The sequence below is a fragment of the Vicugna pacos genome, chromosome 11 (assembly GCF_048564905.1).
Source record: "Vicugna pacos chromosome 11, VicPac4, whole genome shotgun sequence".
In the NCBI taxonomy this organism is placed as follows: Eukaryota; Metazoa; Chordata; class Mammalia; order Artiodactyla; family Camelidae; genus Vicugna; species Vicugna pacos.
In genome coordinates this window covers 87,858,585-87,879,194 of record NC_132997.1, presented here as the reverse complement: position 1 = coordinate 87,879,194, position 20,610 = coordinate 87,858,585, and the positions used below count along the sequence as shown (strand labels likewise).

The 20,610-nt window shown below is 40.7% G+C and overlaps 1 protein-coding gene and 1 long non-coding RNA gene across 2 annotated transcripts in view; one reads left to right on the top strand and one right to left on the bottom strand.

Moving 5' to 3' along the window:
• Positions 1-2,205, bottom strand: part of FHIP2A (FHF complex subunit HOOK interacting protein 2A) — a 30,702-nt gene extending 28,497 nt beyond the window's left edge. The window contains exon 1 of the mRNA XM_072971943.1: positions 1,828-2,205. Within this exon, the coding sequence (XP_072828044.1) occupies positions 1,828-1,872 (45 nt within the window). The 5' untranslated portion in view covers positions 1,873-2,205. The remainder of the gene's footprint in view (positions 1-1,827) is intronic.
• Positions 2,206-2,325: 120 nt separating this feature from the next.
• On the top strand, positions 2,326-20,360 carry LOC140699851 (uncharacterized). Its single transcript, XR_012078105.1, has 2 exons — positions 2,326-2,534; positions 19,762-20,360. It is a non-coding gene; the product is annotated as an uncharacterized lncRNA (long non-coding RNA).
• The last annotated feature ends 250 nt before the right edge of the window (positions 20,361-20,610 follow it).

Genomic DNA, 20,610 nt, shown 5'->3' with positions numbered 1-20,610 from the left:
CCCTTCTTTTTCTAAGTACTTATTTCTGTAAACTTCAGCCTGAATTTTGGTAAAGAATATAAATAACACAATAAATTGTATTCCCAATTATCTCAGTGTTAAGTTGTGTTCAATGTTAAAAATTAAATGATTCTTACCAACCCACATAACATAGAAAACAAACTTACAGTTCCCAGGGGGAAAGGGGCAGGTCGAGGGATAAAGTGGGGAGTTTGGGATTTGCAGATACTAACTACTATACATAAAATAGATAAACAACAAGGTCCCACTGTACAGCACAGGGAACTATATTCATTATCTTTAATGAAAAAAACTATGAAAAGGAATATATATATAGCTGAATCACTGTATTAGCCACCAGAAATTAACACAACATTGTAAACCAACTATATTTCAATAAAAAAATTTTGTAATTAAATGATTTCTGGTATTTGAAGTTAAGGAATAATATAAAATGTAAATGTCATTGTATTTTTATAAATTTCATTTAAATTCTTAAAATGAGGTGCTGCAGAATACATATATAAGCAAGAAAATAAAATTAAAGTTGCCTTCAAGTCAAAAGCTGTCATCTCCCTTAAGAGTAATACTGCTCTTCATTCATGAAAAACCCTGTCTTGATTTGATACACTCGTTTTCCCAAGAACTTGGAGTACAGCTAAAATGACTCTTAAACATTTCCCACGTATCCCTTAAAATAAAAACTGTACTAAAGTTTTGTTTTCATTACTGACTTTTAAACATCCATTTTATTTTTATCTGGCCATAAAAGCTGTTCTGTTACAACTGGGTTTTCTTCCTTAAAGCTGTGTAGATTTGCATGTGCTGTATCACACAAACTGAACACAGAAAGAAAAATGACACTAAAAACTAGCAAAGTAACATGTCTAGCAAAACTAGACTTCATAAATTTCCCAAGACGCATTTTTCAACTTGGGCAATTCTCCCAGGGTAAAGTAAAACAATAAAAGTAAGGCAACTAGACCCTTCATCACTGAAACAGCAGGAAGACATTTTCTTGTTAGTTACTTCTCCTTTACTAGTGTTAGGATATTTGAATACTATCTCCTTAGGGTGGTGTCTAAAATCCTCAAAGGAGAGTACAATTGCAGGAAAAACGAAAAGCGTCCAGGAAAAAAAGAAAGCAAAGGAAACAGATGGTCTCGGCGCTGGGTGCGGGCTTGGGAGCCGTCTAAACCGCCCTCAATTAGGCCGTCCACATCAATCAATAAGGTCCAGCCGAGTTCGGCCACAAGGCCAGAGAAAGCAAAAGCTGGGAAGATTACGAAACAGGGTCCGGTGGGGGCTTCCTCGCCAGAGCCGCCCCCCAACCTAGGGCAAATGCACCCTTTCCTGTCACCCCCACCCCCCCAAAACAAACCCAAGCAGCGTTAGGCCGCCTCTTTTGTCTGGATCAACGCTGATCACTTTTTTGCGGAGAAGGTTAACGGTCAGGGAGTCCGGGGGAGCGCCCCGTGGGCCTGCCAGGTGCTCCCGACTCCCCTGTCCCCATCGGAGGAGTCGAGCGACCCCCGACCCGGGCCCGGAGGGCCGATCCTCCCGGGGACCCCCGCCCACCTCCTGAAGGAGGGAAAGGGAGCCACGCCGGCCCGGGGTGGGAGGGAGAGCAGGGGGTCTGCTCAGAGCCAGGCCCGAGGCGCCGGCGCCCCGACGACCCCGCAGCGCCCGTGCCAGGCCTCGCCCCTCCGCGGGGCCGAGGACGCCGAGGGCCGGGCCGAGGCGGCCGGGCTCCCCCGGAGCCGGCAGGGGCGCGTAGGCCGCCGCCATCCCCGGCCTGTCGTGGGCCCGCAGCCCGCGCGGCCTTACCGCCTCCACGGCGTGCTGCAGGATGGAGGTGAACTTGGAGAACATCCTGTCCCGGGACTGCAGCAGCCTCTCCCGGGACGACCTGGAGAGCTCCTCGATCCGCCGCCGCCGCCCCTGCTGCGGCTGCCGGGGCCGCTCCAGAGTGAAGGCCGGTGCGGGGCGGGGAGAACGAGCAGAGGGCTGAGGCGGGCCCGGCCCGGCCGCTCGAGGGGTGCGCGGGCGGCGCGGCGGCTCCGGCGGGCGCTGGGACGTTGCGGGCGGCGAGGAGGGCGTTCGGCGTGGACTCAGGGCCCCGCGACGCTTGGCGGCGGCGGCGGCCCCGGCTTGGACACCGTGGCACCTCGGCTCGGGTTCCTTCCGCCCGCTCTGCCCGCCGCGGCCTGCAGGGGGCGCTGTCGCGGCCAGGGGAGGCCCCGCCAGGCCAGGCCAGTCCAGTCCTGCCCTGCGGCGGGGCGGCCGGACGCTGCGGGGGCGGGAGGGGCAGGGAGAGGCCGCCGCCTGCCTGGGGGCGCCTGGGACGCGAGCCGGGCCTGGGCGCAGCCGCGACCCTCTCCCAACGCCTCAGTCATTACTTCTTAAAAATTCCGCCAGTCTCACCCACTTTTCCTCCTCATACGGAATTAACCTGCCGATTTTGTATGGAAACGTTGCCATATATGTATATAAAGTTCAGAGGTCCGTCTTTTAAGGGCAGATTTGCAAGACAGGTAAGAAAAAGCACAGTATTCCTAAGGCAAACAGGAGCCTTGGGTTTAAATGCTCAAAATTAGAACAAATCAGCTCATGCAGATGAAGTGGCTTTGGTAACTGAAAAATGTATTACTAGCATTCTTATGTATTCAACAATAAAACAGGAAGCCCCAAGTGGACAAATGGTAAGACAGTTCAGTTATTAATTTGTAACGTTTGATAATTAGGCGCAGTGCATTCAGTATAGCGTTTTCTATTAAGTTTATCGGAAACATCAGTGAGGGGGAAAGAATCCGAAGGGATTCTAGGAAATGCCTAGGACGGGGCAGCGGAGCTACGATATGAGCACTTGAATGCAGGCTTCTTGACAATACTCTGCAACAGTATATTCGTCAAGCCTTGGAAAGAAAACACAATTTGGGCTGGAAAAACTTAGGTTGGGTTGATACAAATTATGAAAATGCTCATTTGCTGAAGAACTTCGTTTTTGCTAGTTTTGGCGTTTTATCAAAAGGACCATTAAATTCTTGATAAGGTGAGGGCAGAGTGTTGCACAACCAGTGGTTAGAGTCTGTGTGTAATTGAATTAGTTGAGAAGCAGTGCAGAGTGGTGTTCAGGGCCAGTCTCTGGAGCCGGGCGGCCTGTGTCTAAATCCCAGCTCTGCCCCTCACTGGGCGAATTATTTCACCTCTTTGTGCTTTAGTTTCCTCATCTATAAAGCTGAGGGAGTAGCACCTACCTCCTGAGGTTGTATGGGAATTCGTTCATATATGTAAAATGCTTTAGCATGCCCATAGTAAGGGGTACATGGACGTTTGTTAATATTGTTATTGTTATGATTAGTAATCGTATTTAACAAAATAATAGGCCTAGAAATCAAGATTTAAGGAGGAGACTTCAAGGAATCTTGACTTCTTTTCTCCCACTTTTGCTGCCTTTTTCCTTGGATAGCAGGTAAATTTGACCTTAATTCTCTTGTCTACTAGCCCCAGAATGCTGGAGGCAAACTGTTATTTGCCAAAAGTTGAAACATGCCCCTTATCAAATTCTGGCTAATTGTGTCTGCTTCAACCAAGAGTACATACTGTTTAGTATTATTATTATGCACATAGTTTAAGATGGTTAGTCATATTATCAACGGTAATTATTTTCCTGCCCTAATTGTCATACATTTATTTGGTATTTTGTATTTTTATACTTTACAACCACTAATTGTATGAGAAGGTTGGTTTAAACAGGCTTACTTAGAGTTGTTTGTATCTGATGATGCCTGTCTTTGTGTACTTATTATAAACACAATAAAATACATGCTCTAGATTAATATCAATATTTAGGATGATGATTCATCTATTTGATATCTAGGTTCCAAGATGTGCAAGTTGGGCTAGAATTATAATTGAGCAGATACTCTTATTCTCATCCTAAAATGACAGTAACATTATCACTAGCCTTATGCATGGACAAAATTGGACCTATGTCAACAAAGTGTGATTTGAGAAAGCATAACAAAGACTTCCCTGAGTCTCCAAAACACTTAGATATGGTGCCTGGAATGCCTCAATTAAAACTTTATTTCTTTATTCCTCTGGCTTAAGGCAAATAGGAAATTTAGTCCCTGCTCAAATTAAAACACTTTTGAGAGAGATAACACATTAAATTCTATCATTCATTACACCTCAGGGTAAGTGAATTTGTTAAATTCTTTTCTGAATAAAGTTTAATCAGCAAGGACCAGAAAAATCCATAAAACTGAAACTCAGTTGGGAGGGAGTTGAAGAAGAAATAGAGTTAAAGGATACCTACTTTCAAAATTTGGCTAGCTTCTGGTTTTATATGTGTGTATACACACACACACACACACACACACACACACACACACACATACACATACATACACATACACATATATATATATATATGGATTGAATTTAGCAACATTCCCTTTCCAAATGCCACTAAAATTACAGTAAAGGGATTTTTCAAAGAACAAACCCAAAAAGAACAAGTAAATTAAAAGATGAAATAGCAATAAAATTTTGAGAATTGGAAAGTAGCTATAAAAGGAGGTAACTGATACGACTGACCTAAGAAAGCTGAATCCTAAGGTAACAATTTAGAAAATTAAGAGCCAAAGCAATATATTAATACATTCACAGAACCTCTCAATGACCCAGGAATTGGTAGCATTGAGTACCTCTGGAAATAGAGGTAAAAGTGGGAGTGAAAACAGCAGGATGGATTGAAAGTTTGTTTACAATTGGATAGATGCATCCTCACCCCACAAGGTTGGCCAACTGCCTTTTTCCCGCCCTGGAATAAGTTTCCAGACATTCCCAGAAAGGGCAGGGGTTCCATACTGGGAGGAAGGAAGGAAGGAAGGAAGAGAAAAAGAGGAAAAGGAAGAAGAAGAAAAAGAAAAAGAAAAAGTGAAAATAAACCTTGTGAATGTTGAGAGAGACACATGTCCCCAACCCTCATCCTCTACTTGGCTCAAAATACAGTCACCATGTTGATCCCTCCAGATAGAAGATAAGAAGGGTCCTCTCTGGAGAATCTGGTTAGTCCAAGAGAAAAGACCAAAGATGCTGCAGAGGGAACCCAGACAGCTCTACAGTGCAACCCCAAGTTGAGAGGCTCTGCCCTCGTGCTCAGAGCATCAGTTTTTTTGTGTCCCTCTCTTAAATAGGATCACACATCCTGGAATCATCAACAATTCGAGGAAAGCTTGTAACATTAAAGATAGAGCCCAAAGGGAAAACAGGATAAAAAAGAAACTTGGAAAAAAACATAATTGTTTACATTGAACAGACAGGGAAAGATGGTAAGAAAACTTAAAAAAACAAAACAAAACTATCATTTATACCGTCAGGTAAAAAAGATGTTGCATCAGTAAAATAAAAATGGTATGCTGTTTTTAAAAAGCAGCATTTGAAGGGGGAGGTATAGCTCAAGTGGTAGAGCACATGCTTAGCATGCATGCAGTCCCAGGTTCAATCCCCAGTACCTCCTCTAAAATTAATAAATAAACCTAATTACCTCCCCCTACCAAAAAAAAAAAAAAAGCAGCATTTGAAGAATAAAAGAGACTCAGAAATCAAGTATATGATAATAGAAATTTAAAAAAACATAAACAGGATGAAAAATAAACTTGAAAAAATTAGCAAGTTTAAACTAGAGCAAAAAGGGATGGAAAATGGGAGGAAAGGTTTTTTTTTTTAATTAGAGGGCCAGTCCAGCAGATCCAACATCTAAATAATTGGAGAGAATAGAGGGAGGAAATAATTGAATATAATTAATTTATTAATTAATAATTTGGTAAAAATTTTATAGATCTAAAAAGACATGAGTTTCCAGATTGAGTGGGTTCATTAAATACGAGAACAATGAGTGAAAATAGACTCACTCTAGAGAACATCGTTGTGAAATTTCAGAACGGTGAGTTCAAAGATAGCTCCTATGAAACTTCCAATGAGAGAAAAAAGAAAACAAGTTCAGACAAAGGGAACCAAAAACTACAATGGCATTACACTTTTCAACAACAACATGGGATGTCAGAAGACTTTGGGGCAATGCCTTCAAAATTCTGAGGCAAAATAATTTCAATCTAGAATTCTATACTATGAAACTGTCAATCAAATGTGAGGGTAAACTAAGTCATTTCAGATGTGCAAGGTGTTGAAGATTTTTCTTACCTTGCACTCTCTTAGGATGCTATCAGAAGATGTGCTCTATCAAAACTGAGGGAGTAAACCAGAAGGAAAAAGATAAAGGAATCCGCTAACAGAACCCACCATAAGAAGGAGGTGAAGGAAATTCCTAGGATGATTGTAGAGGAGAATCCAGGGATGACAGTTATGCATCCAGATGGGACAGCAACCAGCTACTCCAGACTGGAGCAAGTCAAGAGAGATTTCCTACAGAAACAGACTCAGATATAGAAGATAAACTAGCGGTTATCGATGAGGGGGAGGGGCAAATTAGGAGTGTGAGATTAAGAGATACAAACTACTATGTATATAGTACATAAGCAACTAAGATATATTGTATAGCACAGGGAATTATAGCCATTATTTTTTGCGGGAGGGGTGGGGGAGGTAATTAGGTTTACTTATTTTTGGAGGAGGTACTGGGAATTGAACCAAGAACCTTGTGCATGCTAAGCATGTGCTCCACCTCTTGAGCTGTATCCTGCCCCTTATAGCCATTATCTTGTAATAACTTTTTATGGAGTATAATCTATAAAAATACTGAATCACTATGCTGTACATGAGACACTAATGTAATATTATAAATCAACTACACTTCAGTTTAAAAAATGAGAGATTTCCTCAAGAAGATGAAACTGATGGAAGGAATATCTGTGTGTCTGAGCAGATTTATAAGCTAGGAGGAGAGTTTAATGTTGAATTAATGATAAATGCCAAGAAAACTAAGCAAATATTGTTTTAAAAGCTAGATCATTATTTAACACCAGGAAAAATAAATTGTGCAGGGACAAGTAATCATAGTATACACACGGCTTGACTGTGTGTTTACATAGCCATAATAATGTAAACACTGGTCTAATTAAAAACTATAGTATTGATGCTGTATTTAGGGAAGATGAAAGGATAGATTGTGATGGGGGTGGGGTGTGTGTGGGTGTGTGTGTGTGAAAGAAAGTGAAATCCTTATCATCTGTATTGAGGAAACATTAGATATTGTTTAAAACCAAAATATCAAGAAGTAACAATATTAGCACATTATTTAAAGAAAGGAAGTAAATAGTAAAAGAGTGCACACATAGTGTTGAAAGAGGTTGCCTCTGTGGAGCAGGAAATTGGGAGTTTTGGAGGAAGGGCGGGGACTTTCATAACAAACCTTGTAAAACTTCTTGACTAAATTGTATGCTGTTATTACTGGTATGACCCAAGTTTGTTTGGCAAAGGGAGACACTAAAGGCAAGGAACCATTTTTAGTGCTTTTTTAAAAGTTCAGACAAGAGATTGTAAGGGTTAATAACTGTGGGAAAATAGGAAGGAGATAGTGACTTGAGAGATGGGGTAAGATCAACCATATTTTGCAAGTGATTAAATACAAGGAGTGAGGAAGTAGTCAAAGATGTGGCTGGAGTTTCTAGCTTGGATGTGTTTAGGTGAAGATGCCATTAATTGAAATAGGGGATATAGAAATGTAGAAAGATAATGAGATGGGCTTTTGATAGGTTAGGTTTGATTACTGGTATGATAACATCTGTGTAAGGACATCAAGTAGAGGTGATGAATTTGGAATTGGAGGTCAAGACGGAGATCCGAGCTGGAACTCAAGATCTGAGAGACATCTCTTAGCGATGATAATTGAGATACTGAAATAAATGAGAGTTCAGTGGGGTCGTGTAGGGAACGAAAAAAGACAGAATGGATGTAAATTTGAAGACTCTCTGAATTTAAGAAGTGGGAGATGAAAGAGGAATTCACTGAAAAAAAGCTGTGAAAGAGATAGGAAAACACATTGTGAAGAAGTTCAGGAAGCAGTGAGTTTTGAAATTTGAGAGTGGGATAGATCTCAGGTTTCACCTCTTGAACTTAACCCTACAGCTGCCAAAGAAACAAGGCAGAAGCTGATAGACCTCAGAACCTTACATAAAAACTGTGAAAACTCTTTGGCAAGTATAGCAGCTACCCTCTGGTGTCCAGTGTCACACTCCTTCGGTTCACGTCTGCTTGCAGCTGCAGCTGATGGCAGTTCTGTGCAAGCTCAGAGTCACCTCACAGTGACAGCGTCTGTAAAAATGTGGATGGAAGTACTACAACACAGAAAACTCGTATGTGTGCAGCTTAACGAATTTCCAAAAAGTGAACCACCTGGGCAGTCGGTACCCAGATCAAGAAAGACAGCGTTACCATGGCTTCAGAAGCCTCTTAATGCCCACTTCCAGTCATCAACCCTTGCCAATGGCTACCACCCACTATTCCGACTTCTAATACCATGGGCTCGTTTTGCCTCATTTTGAACGTTACATAAATGGGATCATAGAACATGTATTCTGTCACTGTTGGGTGCCGTGTTCTAAAAGCCGAACTTGTTGAAATTTGTGGTTCTGATCTTCTGTATCCATAGTGATTGTTTGCTTGTTCTGTCAGCTTTTGAGAGATGTGATTAAGTCTCCCACCATGACTGTGTCTTCTTCTACTTTTAGGTTTGCCAATTTTGCTTTATATATTTTGTGGCTATGTTATGTATATATTCAGAGTTTGATTTTTAGTACCCTCCTGATGGATTGACCTCTTTGTCCTTATGCGTGTCCCTTTTATGATAATAATGCTTCTTGCCTTAAAGTCTACTATGTTTGATTATAAGTATAGCTGGTTAATGTTTGCAAAGTGAGTATATGGTTCCATCTTTTTACTTTCAAACTTTCTGTGTGCGTGAAAAATATGATTTGTCTGTTGACAGCATGTGTTTTTCTTTCATCCAATCTGACAATCTTAGTCTTTTACTTGGAATATTTATTCCATTTAATGTAATTGCTTATATATCTGGGTTTATGTCAACTATCTCACTATTTATTTTCTATTTTACCTGTTTTTTGTTTCCTTTTCATTTATATTTTACCTTCCTTGGATTAATCAAGATTTTTTATTTACATTTTTTGTTTTTGTTTAATTTGTTAATTATATGTTAGTTAATAATAATATTAATATTGTTATGTAAGTCAACAAAATTTTTAATTATACATTTTTATTATTTTAATAGAGATTATAACATAGATCCTTGACATATTCTATTTTAATACAAATTTTATCACTTCTGTGATAATGCTAGGACCTTAAAATACTTTATTTCTATAAAACACTACTATTATTATTTTGAAGAGAAATATCCACTTATATTTACCACATATTTATTTGCGCTCTTTAATTCCTCTCTTCAACTCCTGGCTTCTGTCCAGGGTTATTTTCTTTCTTCCCTAAAGAACTCCCATGATTTTTTTTTTTTTTTAAGTTTTGCAATGGGGGTTTGCCTGAAAACATCTTTATTTCACCTTTATCTGTGAACTCACTTATTTCACACTCAATGTTGAAAGTTATTCTCACTGGAATTTTTGGTTGGCACTTACTTTTCTTTCAGCACCTTAAAGGTATCATTCCTTTTTTCTGGCTGACATTACTTTTTTAAAAAGTCAACTATCAGTTTTATCACAGCCTTTTAAAGGGTAATATATCCTCCAGCATGATTTTCCCAATTTATATGGACAGACACCTAGAGAATATGTGTGGAAATAAATCTTAAGGATGGAAGGATCAGGCCAATGAGCGCTCACCAGTCAGAGATTCTTAGATTCAGCATGTTATCCCAGAAGAATGGGAATAGATCTAACAGTTTACTTGTTTGGTTGACCCAAAATCTGGACCCAAAGACAGCTTCCATTAAATAAAGTAGAAGTGCCAGAACTTCTTTCAAATATTCTAGAGGAATGTATTTAAGAAATTGTAAAGTTTTTGTTTTTCAACTGAAGTACGGTCAATTACAATGCATCACTATCTGGTGTACAATGTGCGCAAAGTCCTAGTCATGCATATACATACATATATTCATTTTCATTTTTTTTTCCATTAAAGGTTGTTATAAGACATTGAACATAGTTCCCTTTGCTATACAAAAGAAACTTTTTAAAATCTATTTTTATATATAGTGGCTAATATTTATAAATCTCAAACTCCCAGATGTATACCCTCTCACCTACTTTCCCCGGTAACCATAAGATTGTTTACTAAGTCTGCAAGTCTGTTTTGTAGATGAGTTCATGGTATCTTTTTTAGATTCCACATATGAGTGACATCATATGGTATTTTTCTTTCTCTTTCTGGCTTACTTCACTTAGAATGATGATCTCTAAGTCCATCCATGTGTTGTCTGTTCTTTTTTATGGCAGAGTAGTATTCCATTGTATAAATATACCACAACTTCTTTATCCATTCATCTGTTGATGGACATTTGGGTTGGTCCTATGTCTTGGCTATTGTATATAGTCCTGCTATGAACATTGGGGTGCATGTATCTTTTTGCATTAGAGTTCCCTCCAGATATATACCCAGAAGTGGGATTGCTGGATCATATGGTAAGTCTATTTTTAGTTTTTTGAGGAATCTCCATACTGTTTTCTATAATGGCTTCACCAAATTACATTCCCACCAACAGTGTAGAAGGGTTCCCTTTTCTGCACACTGTCTCCAGCATTTGTCATTCATGGACTTTTGAATGATGGCCATTCTGACTGGTGTGAGGTGATACCTCATTGTAGTTTTGATTTGCATTTCTCTGATAATTAGTGATATTGAGCATTTTTTCATGTGTCTTTTGGCCATTTGTATGTCTTCATTGGAGAAACACTTGTTTAGGCCTTCTGCCTATTTTTGGATTGGTTTGTTTGGGTTTTTTTTTTTTTTTTGAGAAAATTGTAAACTTTAAGGAAATTGGAGCATTAGTAGACTGATCATGTAAGACCTGCTCATCCACCCTCCCACTGTGTCCCCTAAGAGGGTTCACAGGATACTCTCTTCACCAAAGCAGAGAGTAATAAATTCGGGAAGGGAGCCCCAGAATCCTTGAAGCGTTCTGTGCTGGCTTTTCTCTAGGCAAGTAATTGAAGATGGGAACTGCTACCATTGAACTGGGACCCCCTAAATTAAATGGAGTTGATGGGATGCTAGGATGGCAAGGACCAAGTGGCAGCACTTAATTACCAAAGTCAAAGAGGACATAAGGAAATGTAAATTATCTTAGGACCACCATAGATACCCTCTAGTTCTTTGTGACTTGAGATGAAAGTTTAAAACCTTGATCTTGTTGTTTTCCTTCCGTAAGCTCTGGCTGCAGGCCCGTCAGAAGCAGCCAAGGACCCCTCAGTTCTCATGCTCTTTATTATTCACCAGCCACTTGGTCCTCCAGGCCACTTGTTTCAGTAGCTGCTTCTTCACAACCAACTACAGTGATGCTTTAATACATCATGATGAACTGCATGACCATAGGTAACAAGATTCTCATTTCTTATTAGCAAAGAGCTCAGCACTGCTTCCAAAGTTGAGGACATAACCAAACAATCCCAAATCCTATTTCTGAGGGTCTGTTTTCTGGAACCAGGCTGACACCAAGCACTGTGTAAGCTGGAGTGCAGTCAGGAAGACAGAAACCACACTGTCATTTCAGCAGAGAGAATTTAATATAAGAAATGTGCTACATGGGGCAAACATTGAGACCCAGAGATGATAACCTGCCAGTGTAACCGAATGTGAGTTCATGTGCCGATGCACAGTGAAGCCAAACAAACCGAAATGTTGGAGTCTGGAGCAGGGAAAGATTTACCGCAGGGCCAAGCAAGGAGAATGGGTAATGACTTGTGCTCAAAAACTCTGAACTCCCAAATGGTTTTTCAGAGAAAAGTTTTTATAGGCAAAATCTGGTGTGAGGGCTACAGGGGGTGTGACTGTCTTCTGATTGGTTGATGGTGAGGTAACAGAGTGGTGTTCCAGGAATCTTGTGCTCAGCCTGTAGTTACCTGGATGGGGGCCTTAGTTTATGCAAAGATATTGTTATGTATATTTCTTCAGGAGGAAACAGGACTCTGCCCGTCTCTGCATTCCTGTTTCTTGACTGCTCCTCCCTTTTTTCTGCATTCTCTCTCTTCCTTGATTAGCAACTGTTTGAATCTGCCCTGTGGAGCTCAGGGAAGGTCTAGGAGGTTGAATGAAGCCTATTACCTACAAATAAGAAATGGGGGACACAGGAGGGATTTGTACCCATGAGGGCCCCCCAAGGTCCTGCTCGGTTTCAATCCCTCCTTTCTTTGATATTCCTCAATCTTGGAAACAGGCACTGGACAAGAAAGGGAGTGACGTTTTGGATAGAGAGGTTATAATCCGGAACTCCGCAGAGGAACTCGGTTTTAGGAGGACTCAGTTTCAAGTGGAACAAAGCAAAGAGATTGGTGTTTTCAAAAACCAGAGGCTTGGAACAGCTAGGACCCTTGAAAAAGAGGTGCTGTCCTGTGGATACTGGTACCTCAGAGGGGGGCACCTTAAGGCTAATACTGGAAATGTCACAAGAAGCTAAAGACTGGAGCCAACTGCTGCTGGGGGCAGGAAGTGCTGCTGCAGAGTTAACAATGACAGGAACCGCCCACAACCCGAAGGGGCAGTTCTGCTTCCTGTCTTCCACCTCATACGCTCCTCCAGCACCCCCTGCTGGCAGAACCGAAAATCCACCCAGCAAAAGAAACACTGGTTTGCAGACCTAGACCCAGACCACAAAGTGGAGTTTAGGAGGATGCATATGAACCTGATTTAGTAAGATTGTGTGTGTTTTAACACATAAATGCAGAAACTCAGTTACTCTGTTTATATCTGTATGTGGAATCAGCATGAAGGTGACAGCTATAAATCTATTCAGGCATGTCATACTAGTGATGCAAATAGCAAAAAGTGTTGCCAAGAATAATGTGGTTCTTCAGTGTGGTGGGCAACTGTTGATAATATCCCCCCGCCCCCCCAAATGTACCACTCTCCTTTAATTTACAAATTAGTACATTCCTGGAAATTTTATTACATACTAAATATTCAAGTAATGGTAAATAGGTTTTACATCTACATAAATATCCAGCCAGAAATTCAAAAGTTCTATGGGACAAGAGACAATTCTTTAATTTGTAGGAATAGCCTGCACATTGCAGGATATATAGCACTGTTTTCTGAATGCCGTAATCCTCTACTAATTTCCAAAACACCCACTAAGATATGGTAGTACTGTCTCCATTAAGTCCGACGGCCATAGGGTTTTATCACAGGGTAAGGACTTAGGGATTTTATTCTGAGTAAACTGGAAGCCTGAACAGAAACATTTTATTTTCATTTTTAAAAAGATCACTCTGGCTGCTGCTATGTGAAAAACAGACTGTAAGGAAGGCAAGAATGGAAGCAAGGAGTCCAGATGGAAGGCTCACATTATTCCAGTAGAAGGTGGTACTGGCTTGAGTAGTGGAAGAAGTGGTGAGAAGTAGTTGGATTCTGGATGTATTTCAAAGATACAGCAGTATAGCAGACAGGATTTTTTTTTTAATTTTAGCAGACAGGATTTTCTTTAAAGTTGGATACGAGGAAGAGAAAGAACAAGACCAAGGATGATTCCAGGGTTTCAGCCCAGATGACTGTGAATGGTTGTGCCATTTTAAAGTATGGAAAGTACTGGGGGAGGGGTGGATTTTTCAGAGGAGGGAATCAAGAGCTCTGTTTTCAGTCTGTCAGATGTCTGATAGACATCCAAGCAGAGATGCTGAATAGGCAGTTGGAGGTACCCTTCTAGAGCTCCGTGGGAAGGTCAGGGCTAGAAGTATAAATTAGGGAGTAGTCAGAGCCTACATGAAAATTTAAATACATGAACCTGGATGCAGACACTTCGGGGATGAATGTAACTAGGGAAGAGAAGAGGTTCAAGGCATGAGCCCAGAGCTACTCCAAGATACAGATTCTGGGAAGAGGCAGAGGTGCCAACAGTGGAGTTAGCGTTCTCCTGGACTGTGTTTTTTAACCATAATGCAAGGATATGAGATAATAATATTATATCCAAGTACTCTTTTAAGCACAAGATATACTACTTTAAAAAAATTAACAGTTGCTATCAGAAGAAGGTTATGTTGTTGTCTTATTTAATGATGAGGAAACTGAGGCAGAGTTGAACATATACTACTAAATATTAAAACCAACTATAAGTTTATGGAACTAGATAAAAATAGTGCTTGCATAACACTATGAATGTACTAAATGTCACTGAATTATTCACTTCAAAATGGTTAATTTTGTTTTTATGTGAATTTCACCTCAATTAAAAAAAACCCAGATGTAAAGCCAGGGCAATAAAATCACACAGTTATAATGGAGAGAGAGACTGATAAACCAATAACAATGCAAATTGCTGTTGGAAAACTCTGTATTGCTGCAAGGAAGAAACGTATACTAGGTCTGTCCATCAGAACATACATAAAAACAAACAGCAAATGGATTAAAGATACAAACAGGAAAGGTAAATCTGTAGTTTCAATAATCAGAGAAAATGTAGGAGAGTATAGAGTGGGAAGATTTTCTTAAACAAGACCCTAAAAAAAGCAAATCATAAAGAGAAAGACTGAGAGATGTTACCATATCAGAATTAGCTATGTCTGATCAGCAATAGATTGCTTATACAAGCTAACAGGTAATAACTGTCAAAGGACTTCAAAGTCTAAAACTGATGTATAAGTTTCCTATTGCTGCTCCAACAAAGTACCACAAACTAAGTGGCTTAAAAAAAACAAAAACTGACTATCTAATAGTACTGAAGGTCAGAAGTCTGGAATGAATTTCCCTGTGCTAAAATCCAAAAAAGTCCTGTATTTAAGTACAAAGAGCATTATTAATAATAGCATCAGCAGCATTATTAATCTCACAATATAAATACTATACATAATACAGTGTACGATAATGATTATATATAGTATATGAGGGTATATTATTATATAAAGAAGAAGATAGTTACATTTAACTTCCCTGGATTAAAAAAATAGTAATTATACCTACTTTATGACCACAGTTAATAGTAAATAGCAGATAATAATTTCTTTTATCATAAATAAAGACATCATCTTTTATAATGAGTTGAACTATGTGAGAAATTTAACCTTGAATATATACAGAAGAAGATGTGTTGTGTCACTCAGATAAAGTAGACCAGATAACTTCATAATGGCAGATCACAGAATACAATATTTAGGAATTAGAGGCCAATCTAACGACCCTGTCCCACCGCCCCCACCTTGAAAGCCATACATTCAACATGTAATCAATATAAAAGTGATTAATTGGGTACTTTCTCTTTTTTTTAAATTCTAAGTCTTTGAAACCTGGTGAAGATTTATCAGTTGGGACTATATATTTCAAGTGCTCAACAGCCACATGTGGCCAGTGGCTACCATGTTGGGCACACAATTTTAGACAAAAGAAGAAGTCAACAAAATAAAGTAAGAAAGGGACTACTTCAGGCAAGACAGGGAAGTGGAAGTGAGATTGCACTGGGTTAAAAAATACCTGTTTCTGATCAGATGAGAGGGAGTGAAGAAATTTTAAGCACAGGTGGAGGGACTGACTTCAGATCAGAGGCAAACTCCTCTTTCATTGTAACAAGAGGAATGGAGGAAAGGATGGGTCCAGACACAAAGAGCCCTCAGCTATTGGATTCTATTTTCTCTGGGATGTAGAAAAGCAAATGAGAATGATGGGAGAGGGGTGTGTGTGTGTGTGTGGAGAAATTTTTGAAGTTTTGAGGAAAGTGGAGAATATTTGAAATAGCCTCTGTGGGGACTGGAAAGAGAGAGAGCTGGCTAGGGAAACATGGATTATGGAACTGGTAAACAACTTTGGAAGCTGGTGTGAACATGATGACCAGATATCTGGGCTATTCTGTTAAGTGCTTTTCTCCAGTTACCTTCACTAGCCTGGTTGTTGGTGGTCGAGGAGCTATAAGAGTGTCAGTTGAGATCAATCACAACCACGGCTTTTCCAGGCAGATGTGAAATGAAAGACTAGGAGACAAAGGAAGTGAAGAATCTATGCAGAGAGGGGTTCGAGTGATGAACTTTAAACTCTGATTTGAAGTGGAAAGGAAGACAAGAGAGATCTGAGAGAGAGAAAGTAGATGTGACCATTGCCTGAAGTCCCAGCCAGGTCTGGGGACCCATCTCAGGACTCGATTAGAGAACTGGAAAAATAGGAAGTCACCATGAGAGAGTGAGGTGATTGAATATATTGTTTACAATGTGGAGCAGTTTTGGTGGTGACAAATCTAGGGGGTTGGTGTGGAATGGATCCTGTTCTGGGGTGGGTGGGAAGGGCACTGGAGATGAAGTGGTTCAGGAACTGGAAGCCCATGGCAAAGGGTGGGTCACCCATGAGGACGTGGAAGTCTTAGGATGATGGCAGGACTTGGAGTGAGAAGGACAACTGTAAGCCAGGTGCCAAGTCACAGTGATGGGGGCTGGGGGGTCGTGGCCAGGAAGTTCACACATGACAGCGGCGTGGAGGGACACAGCTTGGTATAGCCATATGCCCTAACGCTAAAAGGAGTTTCTACAAGAGAGTGAAAAGCAAGTCAGGAGGTGGCATTCGGGAGGCACTGAGGAAAGAGGAGGTCACCAACCTTAAAGCTCACGTAGTTAAAATACCTCCCTCTATAGATAAGGAAACTGAGGCCAGAGAGTCACCAGCCTCCAAGATGTTCCCCAGGGAGCCCCACCTTTTGGCATTCACGCCCTTGTTTGTCATCCTCTCCCACAGTGCACCAGGGTTGGTTCACACGAACAGTACAATACAGAAGTGATGGTTTGTTGCTTCTGAGGTTAGGTTAGGAGGGATATTGTAGCCTCTGCCTCGTCACCCTCTCCTTTTCCGACCAGTCACTTTGGGGGAAGCCAGCTTCCCTGTCAAGGAGCAACCCAGTGGAGACCCCCACATGGTGAGCACCCAAGCCTCTTGCCAACAGCTGTGTGAGCTAGCTCAGAAGCAGAGCCTCTAGGTGACATCTCGATTGCGACCTCACGAACAATCCCTGAGCCAGAGCCAGTTAAGGCACTCCTGAATCCCTAAGCTACAGAAACTGGGAGATAACACGTTTGTTGTTTTAAGCCACTAAGTTTGGGGTCATCTGTTAAGCAGCAATAGATACACACTACTGAAAGTTTTGGGTAACTTACCCAAAGTCACAAAGCTAGGTCGGCCAACTTAAAATGAAAACGCGGGTCTCCTGACTCTCAACTCTACGTCCTGTTAGGTCATGCTGTGTTCTTGTGTATCTTGGACTTCTCTTATACTGGAACACGTGCAATGAGGGGGTGTTGATAACTATCTAAAAACATTTAATGGATCACAGTTCTGCTGCTTCTTAGGCAAAACAAAAACTGGGCCAGCCTTCCTCATGGAACGTAGAATAAGATCCAGTAAGGTAACTTTTTCTTTGTCCTCCGCATACAGTAATACATAAGCATTTCCAAAGCATGCTTATATCTGTTTGCCACAACTTATGGAAGGACTGAAATGACTAATTAAGTTTTGTGCAATAGCTTAGTGGTAAAATCAGAGATGTAATTTCTACTTGGCTTCTTTTAACCACTTGACGGGAATGACATAGAGTAACCGGTATTGGTTATATCATTTAAATACTTAAGTAATTCTGACCTTCCTGTGCTGTGAATCAGTGACAGGATCCAGGGTCTGCATTTTTCTCTTTTGTCTCTAAGTGTAATATTCAGGGAAGGGCAGAGTGCCAAAAAGGCACTTTGTGGCTTCTCTTCCCGTGCAGTAGAGTCTGCCATTTGTATGCACAGGACTATTATGTCAGAGAGATTTTGTGTGACTGTTTGACTTACTGTTCGGGACTCCGTTTTTTAAAATCTGATTATTTAATTATTTTATTTTTCCTTCCTTAAGAATATGGCTAGAAAACAAGTGGGGAACATAGAAAAGTAGATATGGGCTTCGATAGAACATGGGTTTTAAAAAAATTAATCTCAAGTGTGTTTAAGGCTCCAATTTCATTACATCTCACGAAAATTCAGATGTATTTCCAATTACTTCTCATTACAGTCAGCAAGTTAATTTGCTGTCATATATTCCCAGTATTATGGAGATTCTTGAATATTTTCCTGTATTTTTTTTCTCTCTGTGCTTGAAAAAAATAGATTTGCCAACTGTTTCCTGGAATCACTTATTCTCTTGAGAGTCACAGAAAGACAATTTTTACTCCCTCGACATTTTAGCACTTTCCTGGTTACAGTTCAGCTCATTAAGTGTGGCTTGCATCTGCTTGAGAAAAAAAAATACTATTTCATATTTCATGTTAAACAGGGTGGTGACTGATGTGTAGTTTGGGTTTTGTTTTGTAAAAATCCAGCACTGGTTTTTGTAATCAGCAAAAATAAGGAAACAAACATATGTGTCCTTAATCACCGATGGTGCTAATTTTTCTACTTCTGTCCTTGTTCTTCAGAAATCTCAGCTGTTCTTTATCAAACTTATGTTTGTAAAGTCCTTTGATTTTTATGACCTTAGACATGGTTTTTAGTAATTCATTCAGTCTACAAAATTTGTTGAGTACCTACTATGTGCCAGGTAGTTTTACTTGTGTTGGGGATATGGGAGTGACTAAAACACACAGAGCACGTTTTTGTGTCATAGTGGGGGAAGAGCTAATAAGTAAACAAGTAAAATCGTATTTTATTATTTATTATATATCAGATATTATGTATTTGATATATAATATGTCAAATGATGATTAAATACTACAAAGAAAAAATAAAGCGAGGTAAGAGGCTAGAAAGTGACAGATCTGAATGAGGACAGGGATCAAGATACCTATTCGCCTGGGGCAGAAGTGTCCTGGAGGGGAAGACAAGTGCAAAGGCAAGCAGACCATAACTAATGGGCCCAGAAACAGCCAGGAGACTCATGTGGCTGGAGCAGAGTCAGCAAAGAGGAGATGGAGTCGGTGAGATGGCAAGGGCCAGACCTTGTAAGGCCTACAGGCCAAGGGGAGGAGTCCGATTTTAATGTGATCACTTCTAGTTGCTGTGTGAATAGACTCTAGGATTAACCGTAATTGTAATTAATTGTGGAAACAGGAAGACCAATTAGGAGAGTGTGTTAGTGCAGATCCCTGGAGTAGCCAAGTTGGGACTAGATGTGTAAGAGATTTATTAAGGGAGTACCTGTGAAGGGACATTGGGAGGGTGTCAGAACAGGCTTTGAGAGCCTTCCAGATGCAATGCAGGTCTGACCCAGGTGAAGGACAAGAACGCAGGGAAGTTAGGTGGAAGAGTCTGAAACTGGAGTACAGGTCTACGCAAGTTTGTCAAGGCCAATGGGGAGTCCTTGAGCCAAAGTCACCCACCACAGGAGTCCCCCATCTCCCAGGAGGGGACCTGCCCCTGTGTTTCTGCTGTGCTGTCATTAGCTGGAAATGGTCCTTGGGAAATGTGGCCTCAGGGTGAACACTGATGGATTTCAGAGTACAGCAGCTGGGGCCATCAGTCAATTTCTGGGAGATCTGAGACAGCCATCACAGAGAATTTTGCCATAATCTAGGTAAGAGAGATCACGGTGGCTTGGGTTAAGGAAACAGATGGATTTTGGCCATACATTCATGTGGACATATCTGAAGGTTAAATTGACCTCTTTTGCCAATAGATTCGATATGGTATGTGAGAGAAGGAGAAGAGACCGAGATGCCTCCAAGGTTTTTTGTTCTGAGTATCAGGAGAAAGGGGGTGCCATTGACTGAGATGGAGAAGACAGTGCGAGTCTTGAAGGAGGGGAATCAGGAGTTCATTCTGACCACATTTAGTTCCAGATGTTGTATCGATCCCCAAATGGAGATGTTGAGAAGTCAGCTGAATAGATGAATCTAGATTTCAAGGGAGTGTTCCAAACAGGAAAAATAACTTTAAAAATCATCAATGTATGGACAGCCGTTAAAAGCCTGAGTATGGATTGGTTGCCTAAGGAGTGGATAAAGAGGAGAGAAGAGGTTCGAGTTCTAACAAGGTGAAGAGGATAATCCCACGGAAGACTACAGGAGGATCAGCTCTAGGAGGTGGGAGGAGACCCACAGAGGAGTGACGTCCCGGAAGCCAAGTGGGAAAAAATGTCCTGGAAGGATAAATTTCCAGTTTTCCACTTCTTTAATCTTGATATCTGTTAAATGGAAGTTCTATGATGTTTTAATATCTTGCTAAGTGGACCTACTTAAATGCTAAAGAAGAAAATAAAGTTCACAAAAATATTAACTTTGTGGCCAGTTTCCAAACACACCCTTCCCTGTGTGTTCTTGGGCAAATTCCTTAACCTCTACGTGCTTCTGAGTTCATAGCGTTGTTAAGAGGATTGAGTGAGCTAACAGTCATAAATGATGATTGGGACAGCGTCCAACACGTGACACGTGTTCAATGAATGATATGTATCATTACATAAGAAATAATGCAATTAACGATCGATTTTACCCTCTCAAGTTTTCTGATGGGAGCAGCTAGGATGTAG